Below are 13,742 nucleotides of genomic sequence, written 5' to 3'. Positions count from 1 at the left end.
ACCGGTTTGGCATTGGGTCAGTAATGGTGTGGGGTGGCATTTCTTTAGAGGGCCGCACAGCCCTCCATGTGCTCGCCAGAGGTAGCCTGACTGCCATTAGGTACCGAGATGAGATCCTCAGACCCCTTGTGAGACCATATGCTGGTGCGGTTGGCCCTGGGTTCCTCCTAATGCAAGACAATGCTAGACCTCATGTGGCTGGAGTGTGTCAGCAGTTCCTGCAAGACGAAGACATTGATGCTATGGACTGGTCCGCCCGTTCCCCAGACCTGAATCCAATTGAGCACATCTGGGACATCATGTCTCGCTCTATCCACCAACGTCACGTTGCACCACAGACTGTCCAGGAGTTGGCAGATGCTTTAGTCCAGGTCTGGGAGGAGATCCCTCAGGAGACCGTCTGCCACCTCATCAGGAGCATGCACAGGCGTTGTAGGGAGGTCATACAGGCACGTGGAGGCCGCACACACCACTGAGCCTCATTTTGACTTGTTTTAAGGACATTACATCAAAGTTGGATCAGCCTGTAGTGTGTTTTTCCACTTTAATTTTGAGTGTGACTCCAAATCCAGACCTCCATGGGTTGAAAAATTTGATTTCCATTTTTTAATTTTTGTGTGATTTTGTTGTCAGCACATTCAACTATGTAAAGAACAAAGTATTTCAAAAGAATATTTAATTAACTCAGATCTAGGATGTGTTATTTTTGTGTTCCCTTTATTTTTTTGAGCAGTGTAGAATTGCCTTAGTTGCTCACAGCAACCAATCAGATTCCACCTTTCATTTTCTAAAGGAGCTGTGAAAAATGAAAGGTGGAATCTGATTGGTTCCTATGGGCAATTAAGCCATTTCTACTTTACACCAGTTTGATAAATTACCCCATTGTGTTTCTATCAAGCCCCGCCACAAGACTGTCATAGCAACTGAACAGCCCCCGCAAATTCGTACTTCTCAGATGATGTGATCGCAAATGACCACAGCATCTGAGGGGTTACAGCAGGGGTTTACAGTAAAACAGCAGACATCCAGTGGCTATGGAGGCAGCTCAGCTGCTGAGCAGGCACCATCCTTAAAGACTCAACATCTGCCGTACATGTACAGTGAATGTTGGGAAGAGGCTAAATAGGAAAAGTCAGCAGGATTAACCGTCTTAAACCAAATATACTGCATGGTAGAGTTGGTCCTTCTGATCAAAATGATACCTGATTTGTGAAAATCAGTTGCACTGTTCCCCAAAAAAGTAAAATAAATCATCTTTAGGCCTCTCTCACACGACCGTTTTTTTTCCCCGTTTACGGGCCGTTTTTTGCGTTCTGTATATGGTCCGTATACGGAACCATTTATTTAAATGGTTCCGCAAAAAAAAGGGAATGTACTCCGTATGCATTCCGTTTCCGTATTTCCAATTTTTTCTATGTAATTACTGTATACTATAATATATGCCATACGGAAAAACGGAACAGAAATGGAAACACAACGGAAACAAAAAACGGAATAACTGATCCGTGAAAAATGGACCGCAAAACACTGAAAAAGCCATACGGTCGTGTGCATGAGGCCTTAGTTAAATGAGGGCTTCAGTACACCAAGGGAACTCTTTTAAAAATGAGAAACTGGGACTCCTCAAATGGGAATTTCTGAGTTTCCCATTAAAGTTTATACACCAATAAAATCAATCTATGTGAAAACTTCCTTTGCTTACCTTATACTCTTCCTGGGTCACAGTAAATTATATTATATTATTATAAGAAATTACCCCAAATTCCTTGCTTTTTCAAAGCAGGTAAAAAAAACTTTCCATTTGTTATGGGAATAAAACAGACAAGCAAAATAAACTTTTTCAGAGTCCATAATTAGATAAGTTTTGCTTATTGTAGCATTTTGACAGTTAAGTGAGACAGTGTGGGGCTTTCAGTTAAAATTAGTGCTGTGATTTAAATTGCTTAGTTGATTAGGTAATTCAGTTTTCACTTCTGATTGATTTCTAACACTTAAAAGATTATTTAAGGGCTTTGATCCGCTTTATATCACTATGCTTCCTGAAAAGGCACTTTGAGCTGAAGCCCAGCCACATGAGGATGCATCAGCTGATGCTCTTTGTACTTTGCAGATGATCACACTGCTCTAGACGTCCTCAACTAAGGATTACAAGCAGATAATGGTGGTTGCATCATGCATCTGGATACTAAAAATGAATATCCCGTATAAACTTTGAGTCAATGGATATGGTCCTGAAATCAGGAAACCCCAGAATTAGCTGGCGTAGACTGAAGAGGGCCACTGATTAAGAATAGCGTAGAACTTGGTCCCCAATAGCTGATCATAGGTCTTTCCACCATAGCACCAGTAATTGTGAGCTATAAAATTCATGAACTCTGACATGCTAACTAACAGACAGGAAGAAGCTGCTGGATGGTTTTAAGGAGGCAACAACTGTTATTAACCACCTCAGCCCCCAGTGCTTAAACACCCTGAAAGACCAGGCCACTTTTTACACTTCTGACCTACACTACTTTCACCGTTTATTGCTCGGTCATGCAACTTACCACCCAAATGAATTTTACCTCCTTTTCTTCTCACTAATAGAGCTTTCATTTGGTGGTATTTCATTGCTGCTGACATTTTTACTTTTTTTGTTATTAATCGATATTTAACGATTTTTTTGCAAAAAAATGACATTTTTCACTTTCAGTTGTAAAATTTTGCAAAAAAAACGAGATCCATATATAAATTTTGCTCTAAATTTATTGTTTTACATGTCTTTGATAAAAAAAAAATGTTTGGGTAAAAAAAAAATGGTTTGGGTAAAAGTTATAGCGTTTACAAACTATGGTACAAAAATGTGAATTTCCGCTTTTTGAAGCAGCTCTGACTTTCTGAGCACCTGTCATGTTTCCTGAGGTTCTACAATGGCCAGACAGTACAAACACCCCACAAATGACCCCATTTCGGAAAGTACACACCCTAAGGTATTCGCTGATGGGCATAGTGAGTTCATAGAACTTTTTATTTTTTGTCACAAGTTAGCGGAAAATGATGATTTTTTATTTTTATTTTTTTCTTACAAAGTCTCATATTCCACTAACTTGTGACAAAAAATAAAAACTTCCATGAACTCACTATGCCCATCAGCGAATACCTTGGGGTGTCTTCTTTCCAAAATGGGGTCACTTGTGGGGTAGTTATACTGCCCTGGCATTCTAGGGGCCCAAATGTGTGGTAAGGAGTTTGAAATCAAATTCTGTAAAAAATAACCAGTGAAATCCGAAAGGTGCTCTTTGGAATATGGGCCCCTTTGCCCACCTAGGCTGCAATAAAGTGTCACACATCTGGTATCTCCGTATTCAGAAGAAGTTGGGGAATGTGTTTTGGGGTGTCATTTTACATATACCCATGCTGGGTGAGAGAAATATCTTGGCAAAAGACAACTTTTCCCATTTTTTTATACAAAGTTGGCATTTGGCCAAGATATTTATCTCACCCAGCATGGGTATATGTAAAAAGACACCCCAAAACACATTCCCCAACTTCTTCTGAATATGGAGATACCAGATGTGTGACACTTTTTTGCAGCCTAGGTGGGCAAAGGGGCCCATATTCCAAAGAGCACCTTTCGGATTTCACTGGTATATTTTTACAGAATTTGATTTCAAACTCCTTACCACACATTTGGGCCCCTAGAATGCCAGGGCAGTATAACTACCCCACAAGTGACCCCATTTTGGAAAGAAGACACCCCAAGGTATTCGCTGATGGGCATAGTGAGTTCATGGAAGTTTTTATTTTTTGTCACAAGTTAGTGGAATATGAGACTTTGTAAGAAAAAAATCAAAAAAAAAAAATCATCATTTTCCACTAACTTGTGACAAAAAATAAAAAATTCTAGGAACTCGCCATGCCCCTCATGGAATACCTTGGGGTGTCTTCTTTCCAAAATGGGGTCACTTGTGGGGTAGTTATACTGCCCTGGCATTCTAGGGGCCCAAATGTGTGGTAAGTAGGTAAATGACCTGTGAAATCCGAAAGGTGCTCTTTGGAATGTGGGCCCCTTTGCCCACCTAGGCTGCAAAAAAGTGTCACACATCTGGTATCTCCGTATTCAGGAAAAGTTGGGGAATGTGTTTTGGGGTGTCATTTTACATATACCCATGCTGGGTGAGAGAAATATCTTGGCAAAAGACAACTTTTCCCATTTTTTTATACAAAGTTGGCATTTGACCAAGATATTTATCTCGCCCAGCATGGGTATATGTAAAATGACACCCCAAAACACATTCCCCAACTTCTCCTGAATACGGAGATACCACATGTGTGACACTTTTTTGCAGCCTAGGTGGGCAAAGGGGCCCAAATTCCTTTTAGGAGGGCATTTTTAGACATTTGGATACCAGACTTCTTCTCACGCTTTGGGGCCCCTAAAATGCCAGGGCAGTATAAATACCCCACAAGTGACCCCATTTTGGAAAGAAGACACCCCAAGGTATTCAATGAGGGGCATGGCGAGTTCATAGAAAAAAAAAAATTTGGCACAAGTTAGCGGAAATTGCTTTTTTTTTTTTTTCTCACAAAGTCTCCCTTTCCGCTAACTTGGGACAAAAATTTCAATCTTTCATGGACTCTATAAGCCCCTCAGCAAATACCTTGGCGTGTCTTCTTTCCAAATTGGGGTCATTTGTGGGGTGTTTGTACTGCCCTGGCATTTGAGGGTCTCCGCAATCATTACATGTATGCCCAGCATTAGGAGTTTCTGCTATTCTCCTTATATTGAGCATACGGGTAATGAGATTTTTTTTTTCCTTTGAGCCTCTGGGCTGAAAGAAAAAAATGAACGGCACAGATTTTTTCATTCGCATCGATCAATGTGGATGAAAAAATCTCTGCCAAAAAAAGAAAAAGGAGGGGAAAGGCGTCTGCCAGGACATAGGAGCTCCGCCCAACATCCATACCCACTTAGCTCGTATGCCCTGGCAAACCCGATTTCTCCATTCACATCAATCGATGTGGATGAATAAATCATTGCCAGGATTTTTTTTTTTATATATATACAAAGTGTTTGCCAAAGTATATGAACACCGCCACCTCCTCAGCTCATATGCCTCGGCAAACGTATCTTTTACTGCAGAGGAGAAATCTCGTCTTGCAGCGCCGCATACACTGACTTGCGTGTAATCTGACAGCAGCGCAATGCTTCTGTCAGAATGCACATCAGTGCTGCAGCTGGTCAATCGGTTGGTCCACCTGGAAGGTAAAAAAAACAAAACAAAAAAGAAAAAACCAGGCCGCAACGCAATAAATTTATTAACTTCAGAACAGAACATATTAACTTTTTTTAACTTTTTTAACTTTTTTACTTACCGGTAATTTTTTTTTTGTTTCGTTTTTTTTACCTTTATAGAACAAACCTCTCCTTCCCCATGGGACAATGTGCAAAGCGCAAATCGCCCAAAGATGTGGCGAAGTACGTTATGCACTTTATCCCAGGTGAAAGGAGAGGTTTGCAGCAGCTGTGAGTAAAAGGGCCCTAATAGCCCTGTGTGCCTGTCCTGTGAGATGCCTGTCCCGGAGGTGGTTAAAGGAGTTATCCCATAACTAATGTAAAAAATGAAAATCAGACATCACATAGTACATGGCAATCTTTTTCTAACAAAGCTAGAACCAGCCCTGTACCTCACAAGGATCCAGAGATCTCCTCATTAATTGCTCTGCTCAAGAGGAGAGTCTATTCTGCTGCAGCTCAGGGCATGTCCAGGAGTCGGCTGAAGGATGAAACTGAGCATGTGCGGCCATCTCAGTGAGCAGGACAAAGAAATAAAAAATAAATAAAGCGCAAGTGGCGATATACGGATACATTTTATTAAATAACTCAGTGTCTATACAAATTTTTTAATTACATGCTATTACAAAATTATTCAGATCCAGGTACTGGTTTGAAAACTGTAGAATACTTTTTGTGGGACAACCCCTTTAATATATACATAAAGGTCATGGACACCTATCCTCTGGATATGTTATCAGTATCTGATCGGTGGGGGCCGACACCTGAGACCCCCACTGATCAGCTGTTTTGAGAAGGCACCGACGCTTCTGTGAGCACTGCTGCCTTCTCACTGCGCTGTGCTTGGTATCGCGCTCAGCTCCATTTACATGAACGTGTCGTCACTTGGCCTAGGAAAAATTGAGAGAAGGCAGCGGCGCTACTGTGAGCGCCGCTGCCTTCTCAAACAGCTGATTGGCAGGGGTCCCAGGTGATCCCCACCGATCAGTATAAAAATCTCAGAAAACCCCTTTAAATTAGTGTGGAGCTATCAGGGAACTAGAGATCGAGCCATCAGAGAAGAAAAAGCAACAGTCTGCAGATGTAGTGAATGCCTAAAGCTAGCCATAAACATTCAATAGTTGTCGGCTGAACGATCTGCCGTCAGCTATCTCTTCCTGTCTCCTTCCCGGCTTCCCCATACACATACATGTTTGTCTCTGCTTAAAGCCTCATGCACACGACCGCGGATCCGCAAAAAACGGAATGCCTATTCTTGTCCGCAAAACGGACAAGAATAGGACATGTTATATTTTTTTGCGGGGCCACGGAACGGAGCAACGGATGCGGACAGCACACGGAGTGCTGTCCACATCTTTTGCGGCCCCATTTAAGTGAATGGGTCCGCACCCGAGCCACAAAAACTGCGGCTCGGATGCGGACCAGAACTACGGTCGTGTGCATGAGGCCTTAGGGTCAGTGGAGAAAGCTGCACCTAGACTGTTGTGGGGGTGGCTTATCTCCCCGGAGAACAAAAGGATTGGGTGAAAATAAATATTTTGCCCGATCTTTGTCTCCCCTGACATCATCATCTGTCGGTGGAGAGTCGGGAGCTTCCCATGCACATTAGAGTGTCCGCTGAGGCCGCCATTCTCAGTGGGTTTGGCCGACAAAAGTATAATGTGTATGGGCAACTTGAGACTGACAGGATAATAAAACTTAGGGTCCATTCACACGTCCGTAATTTGGGTCCGCATTCGTTCCGCAATTTGCGGACCTATTCACTTTCAATGGGGTTGAAACGGATGCAAATCCACATTTCCTGGATCCGCATCATTTTTTTTCGGGATCCGTTTTTTCGGGAGCCGCAATTTATTTCCTGAAAAAAATAGAACATGTCCTATTCTTGTCCGCAATTGCGGACCAGAAAAGGCATTTTCTATTATAGTGTCTGTGATGTGCGGTCCGCCAAACACTTACGGACGTGTGAATGGACCCTTAGGGAATGTATCATCTTCTCTTAAAGATACAGCCATATGTCATATTCATTAGATGTTCCAGAGCAGCAGCCATGGTGTCCCAGTCCTTTTTTTTTTTTAACCTACAAGTCTACATAGTTGCATAATCTTTGGATTCTTCTTACATTGACATACGGTATACGTTTTGGGTACAGTGAGAAATCGACAGTATGTACAGAGAGACAGAGGGGAACGCACAGGCCACAGTACGCTGTAATGTTCATGCCCAGGGGCAGATTGGCCATAGACCTTACACAGAAATTTCCCGGTGGGCCGATGCCTAGGGGGCCTCCTGAGCCCTCCTCACAGTCGGCCAGTGGAAGTTTTTGGGGATGTATTTTGTGCTGCTGGTCGCAGTATTTTGTGATGGACAGTGGTATTTGGCTCTGTTGGGGTGGTATAATGTGCCACAAGATGGTATTGTTGGCCCTGCCTTCCATCGATTTGGACCCGACTACAAAACGTGGTCACTTTTAGTATTTTTTCCAGGGCCACTTTACGTTTCCTGTCCGCCCCTGTTCATGCCTCCACGCCAAGCCTGCCGGGAATGTTCTGTAAAAGAGGAGGAAGGTCCTGGGCTGTACCTGGACTTTTCTTATAATATACAAGGTCAGCAGAAATCAGTGGAGTTTATAGCCACCAGTAAAATCATTCCAAAACACAGACACAAGCGCTCAATAAAACGCATTACATGACTTGTAACACGCACTCTGCGGGAGATTTATCTAAACTGGTGTAAAGAAAAACTGGTCTGGTTGCCCATAGCAACCAATCAGATTCCAGCTTTCATTTTCCAAGGGAGCTCTGAAAAATGAATGGTGGAATCTGATTGGTTGCTATGGGCAACTAATCGAGTTCTCATTTACAGTTACACCAGTTTTAATAAATCTCCCCCTCTGTGTTTTCACTGGAAATTCGTTTTTGCTAAGGGCCTTTTACATGGGCTGACTATTGGCGGAACAAATGTTCGTAGGCATCACAGTCTGTGGTAGAAGGCCTGGAAGTCAGCTGACAAATGAGCAGACACTGATCGCATTTTCCTTGCGATAATATGAAATGATTGTTTGTGAGCAGCACATCTCTCAGACAACAGCGCCGTCAGAAATCTACGCAGAAGCGTTATAAGAAATCTGACAGATTAAAAGACACAAAATATTTCGCTCAATTACATGTTGCCTTTAAGTTATTTTACCAAAAGGTAGATAATTGAAACATCAGACAAACCCGTAGCTAACCTTCAGAAATACAATGAGGGAGAGTTATTAAAACAGGTGTAAAGGGAAAACTGGCTTAGTTTCCCATAGCAACCAATCAGATTCCACCATTCATTTTCCAAGGGATCTCTGAAAAATGAAATCTGGAATCTGATTGGTTGCTATGGGCAACCAAACCAGTTTTCCTTTACACCAGGTTTAATAAATCTCACCCAGTCTATCTTATAATGATAAGCAGTTATGATAGGCCAACAGCTGATTTTGCTGAATATCTTTTTGCACATTTAACACTAGGATACTCTCCATTTATAGTATAGCCAGCAATTTAAGTTCATGATTAAAGAGGTTGTCCGGGTTCAGAGCTGAACCCGGACATACCCATAATTTCACCCAGGCAGCCCCCCTGATGTTAGCATCGGAGCATTTAAAGGGAGTCTTTCACCTATACTGACCATTATCAGCATTATAGTCCCCATATTAGAATGCTACATACTGTTCAGCTGTCCGTCGCTTATTTTCTTCAAAAAACACTTTTATTCAATATGCAAATTAGGTCTGAAGGTGCCCAGGGGTGGCGTTCAAGCGGCCGGTGCCCAGGCCCCTCGTCGCTATTCATATGAAACCCCTCCCCTTTCACCCCTCTGGCCCGCCCTAGGTTCTTCAGAAATCCAGCGCTAGTGCTGTTCACAAGATTCGCCACGCCTGCGCACTTCATTCCCCATTCCGGCACATGCGCATGAATTGCTCTTGTGCCTCTGCCCGTAATGCGGAATGAAGTGCGCAGGCGTGGTGAATCTTGTGAACGGCGCTGGATTTCTGAAAAACCTAGGGCGGGCCAGAGGGGTGAAAGGGGAGGGGTTTCATATGAATAGCGACAAGGGGCCTGGGCACCGGCCGCTTGAACGCCGCCCCTGGGCACCTTCAGAGCCACATACTTTTTCTTGCAACTGTATAATATAGTTTATGTGCTTGGACAACTGGACAAGAACATGCCACTAGCAAGTCTTCAGTATATACCTGAATGGGTTAGTTTGATGTATGATTGAAATTAAAGGAGTTGTCCCACGAAAAATATTCCACATTTTTCAAACCAGCACCTGGATCTGAATACTTTTGTAATTGCATCTAATGTAGCATCGCCACTGAGTTATTCAATAAAATGCATCTGTAGAGCACCACCTGCTGTTTGTTTTCTTCTTATTTCTTTGTCCCGGTCACAGAGAAGGCCGCACATGCTCAGTTTCATCCTTCAACTGCCTCCTGAGCTGTGATAGGTAGAGATACGCCCCTTATCTGCAGCAGAAAACCCACTCCCCTTGAGCTGCCAGCTTGATATAAATCGAGTAGATTTTTATTCTAAGTCCCTTTTAGAGACCCTTGGGATATTTCTTACAATTCTGATACGGTCTATGGGACCAATAATCCCTTTAGGGGTCCCTAACTGATATTTAAAATTCTTATCTTTATTTAATCCATTAAAGACATACAAACAATAAAGAAACCTATTTAAAATTGTCAGGGTCCAGTGAGGTAGTAATAGGCAGTTTGTGCTATTACTGGTTGTTCTTAATAGCCTTATGTTTGCTCATTTATGCCTATCGGGTGCATTGCTTGGGGCATATTACAGTCCGTCCTATTAACCGCTTCCCGACCGCCTAACGCAGGGATGCGTCCTGTGGGCGGTCGGTTTGTTCCTCCTTGACGCATCGGCGCGTCATCTCGCGAGACGCGAGATTTCCTGTGAACGCGCGCACACAGGAGCGCGTGTTCACAGGATCAGGAAGTAAACGAGTGGATCTACAGCCTGCCATTTTTGTAACCCCTGAAAGGTATATCAGACGCTGTTTTGTTAACAGCGTCTGATATACCTGCTACCTGGTACTCTGGTGGTCCCTTTTGCTTGGATCGACCACCAGAGGACACAGGCAGCTCTGTAAATAGCACCAATCACCACACTACACTACACCCCCCCTGTTAACTCATTAACCCCTTATTAACCCCTGATCACCCGATATAGACTCCCTGATCACCCCCCTGTCATTGATCACCCCCCTGTAATGTTCCATTCAGATGTCCGTATGTGTTTTGCGGATCCAATCTACGATCCACGGATCCGCAAAACACATACGGAATGGAGCCTTACAGGGGGGTGATCAAGACAGGGGGGTGATCACCCCATATAGACTCCCTGATCACCCCCCTGTCATTGATCACCTCCCTGTAAGGCTCCATTCAGACGTCCGTATGTGTTTTGCGGATCCGCAAAACACATACGGACGTCTGAATGGAGCCTTACAGGGGGGTGATCAATGATAGGGGGGTGATCACCCCATATAGACTCCCTGATCACCCCCCTGTCATTGATCACCCCCCTGTAAGGCTCCATTCAGACGTCCGTATGTGTTTTGCGGATCCACGGATCTGCAAAACACATACGGACGTCTGAATGGAGCCTTACAGGGGGGTGATCAATGACAGGGGGGTGATCACACCATATAGACCCCCTGATCACCCCCCTGTCATTGATCACCCCCTTGTAAGGCTCCATTCAGACGTCCGTATGTGTCCGTATGTGTTTTGCGGATCCACGGATCCGCGGATTCGCAAAACACTGACACCGTGGATCCGCAAAACACGGACACCGGCAATGTGCTTTCCTATATAGAAAATGCCTTTTCTTGTCCGCAATTGCGGACAAGAATAGGACATGTTCTATAGGCTCTACAAAAAACGCAGTGTTCGCCCAATCAGGCCTGATCTTGTGCGCACACTTGCGTTCAGTCCGCCCCACCGCAGTGACAGTTTTTTCTGATCACTGCAAAAACACCGTAAAATCGCTGCGGCGCTATAAAGATCACTTTTGAGGGGCATGGCGAGTTCATAGAAGATTTTGATTTTTTTGGCACAAGTTAGCGGAAATTGATTTTTTTTTAGTTTTTTTTGTTTTTTCTTACAAAGTCTCATATTCCGCTAACTACCTTTGCTGCTCACTAGCTCTGTCTAAAATGCACGCTACACTATTACACCCCTCCCGACATGTTTCGCCACATGTGTGGCTTCGTCAGGGGAAGTGGGGTAACACCTTGTCGGGAGGGGTGTAATAGTGTAGCGTGCATTTTAGACAGGGCTAGTGAGCAGCAAAGGGAGCATTGAAAGTGATATAGACAGTCACAGCAGATATATAGTGAGGGAAAATTGACCGTGCTATACGAATCAATACCCAGTACCTTCCAGGGTCTGAATCGCAGCCAACAATAGGAGTTTTAAGCACACCACTGTGTCAAGTGCCGATCAGTGGAGCATCCAATAGAAATTTGAGTAGACAGTTTACTGCTGCCAAAAATGGAACCCTCAATCAGGGACCATATGAGATAGATACAGGAGGTGCTCCGACGAATCAAAACATTTGTAACACATGGGCAATGTGCCACAATTAATAGCACTCTTAAGCAGACGGACAGCAATACAGCAATTATAGTGACACATAACAACCTAAACATAAAAGTTGATTATACTGACCGGCCAAAATTGCCCCACAGAGTGAAGTATACAATAGATCCTTAATAGGACGGACTGTAATATGCCCCAAGCAATGCACCCGATAGGCATAAATGAGCAAACATAAGGCTATTAAGAGCAACCAGTAATAGCACAAACTGCCTATTACTACCTCACTGGACCCTGACAATTTTAAATAGGTTTCTTTATTGTTTGTATGTCTTTAATGGATTAAATAAAGATAAGAATTTTAAATATCAGTTAGGGACCCCTAAAGGGATTATTGGTCCCAAAGACTGTATCAGAATTGTAAATCTAGTAGATGTCACGGCGGGGTCCGTGTTGTCCTCATCAGTTGACCGATTAACTTGTTTCAAAAGCAACATTTTTTAAACACGTTTTTGAAACAAGACAGAACAACCCCTCTTTTGGTACTTTTCGTGCGACCTCGTTGAACAGATCCATAGAAGGGTATACATTATAATAGGCTAAATACGTAATGAACTTTTGTACTGTGCAAGCATAAACCAGATACAGACTCCATATTTCTTGTTAATATTCAGATCCTGACACTGGAAAGACATGTTTATTAAAGGCTATGTGGAATTTAAGAAATCGAAGAAATGACACCATCCCAATTTTGCTGGATGCTGCAAAGAACACGGGTCATTTGGAAGAACTGGTTAATGCACCATATACTAATGACTATTATCATGGTAAGTGAAGCCAAGATAATAATAATTATTTACTATTCTAACTTTTTTTTTGCAAGCTTTATACAGCAGGTGATGCCTGAGCATGCTTGGATAACAGGTACATAAGGCCCCTTTCAGACAAGCGAGTCCCATGCATCCTACTTGCAGCATGAGTATGCGGCAGCTCCTGTTCTGACCTCCCAGCAGTAACAGAGTTACATAGCATTATATTGATTTATGTTGCTATGTAACCCTTAGAGGTCTGGAATGTATAGTACGGTAAGGCTTACATTGCATTGTAAGCCGTGTACTGGGGTGGGCTCCCCAGGATACAACGAACGAGGAAACCACAAATGCTGAGAACATAAAATAAATTTACATACACCCAGCCCAAAGGCTGAGACCCCTGTGTTGCACAGCACGGTGCCCTCTGATGGATGCCGGAGGAAATTTTGCGGTAATTTACCTACTGGCGGGCACAAATTAAACTGCCTCGCCGTACCTATTATTACCCTAAAGAAAACACGAACAATTGTTTGGGTGCTTAGTACGGGCTAGCCTGCGGTGCAACACAACAGTTTACAATCTTACCGTGCTCTATAGTATTCCCCCTCCCATAACTAGTACGGTAGCACGTGCCTGATTATTACTCTTGACCAAAAATGATCAGCTTCAATCATCTGCAGTTGTGGTCACTGAGGGGTCTTCTCACTCTTGTATCCATCAGATTTTCTGCTCACACACACAGCTCCTCAGTCTCAGCAGCTTATAAGATGGATGCTGTCTCCTTTCTAGCAGGTTCTCAAAAAACCCACCTCCTTTGAATATTCGAATATTTGCAGTCTGTTTCCTGTGTTTAAGAAACAGCGGCATCTTGTGGCCAAACAGCAGAATGTCAGTCCAGAACTTTTAATGTAATCCACATAAACCCCACTAGAGGTTGTAGTCCTCGGCAACTCTCCCCATACAAACTCATCCTGGGCATAACGCTGTGGGGGCACACTAGCATTGGGCCTCATTGACCTTCGTAGAGTGATAGGCTCAGAAGTACTGGGGACGTCAG

At 43.4% G+C, this 13,742-nt stretch overlaps 1 protein-coding gene across 2 annotated transcripts in view; it reads left to right on the top strand.

Moving 5' to 3' along the window:
- The window catches only part of LOC120994641 (transient receptor potential cation channel subfamily V member 1-like), an 88,108-nt gene that overhangs the window by 34,572 nt on the left and 39,794 nt on the right, over nucleotides 1-13,742 (top strand). For both annotated transcript variants that reach the window (XM_040423356.1, XM_040423355.1), the window contains exon 4: nucleotides 12,548-12,700. In XM_040423356.1, the coding sequence (XP_040279290.1) occupies nucleotides 12,548-12,700 (153 nt within the window). The remainder of the gene's footprint in view (nucleotides 1-12,547; nucleotides 12,701-13,742) is intronic.

The sequence above is a fragment of the Bufo bufo genome, chromosome 3, assembly GCF_905171765.1.
Source record: "Bufo bufo chromosome 3, aBufBuf1.1, whole genome shotgun sequence".
Classification (NCBI taxonomy): Eukaryota; Metazoa; Chordata; class Amphibia; order Anura; family Bufonidae; genus Bufo; species Bufo bufo.
This window is presented reverse-complemented; position numbering and strand designations above follow the sequence as displayed.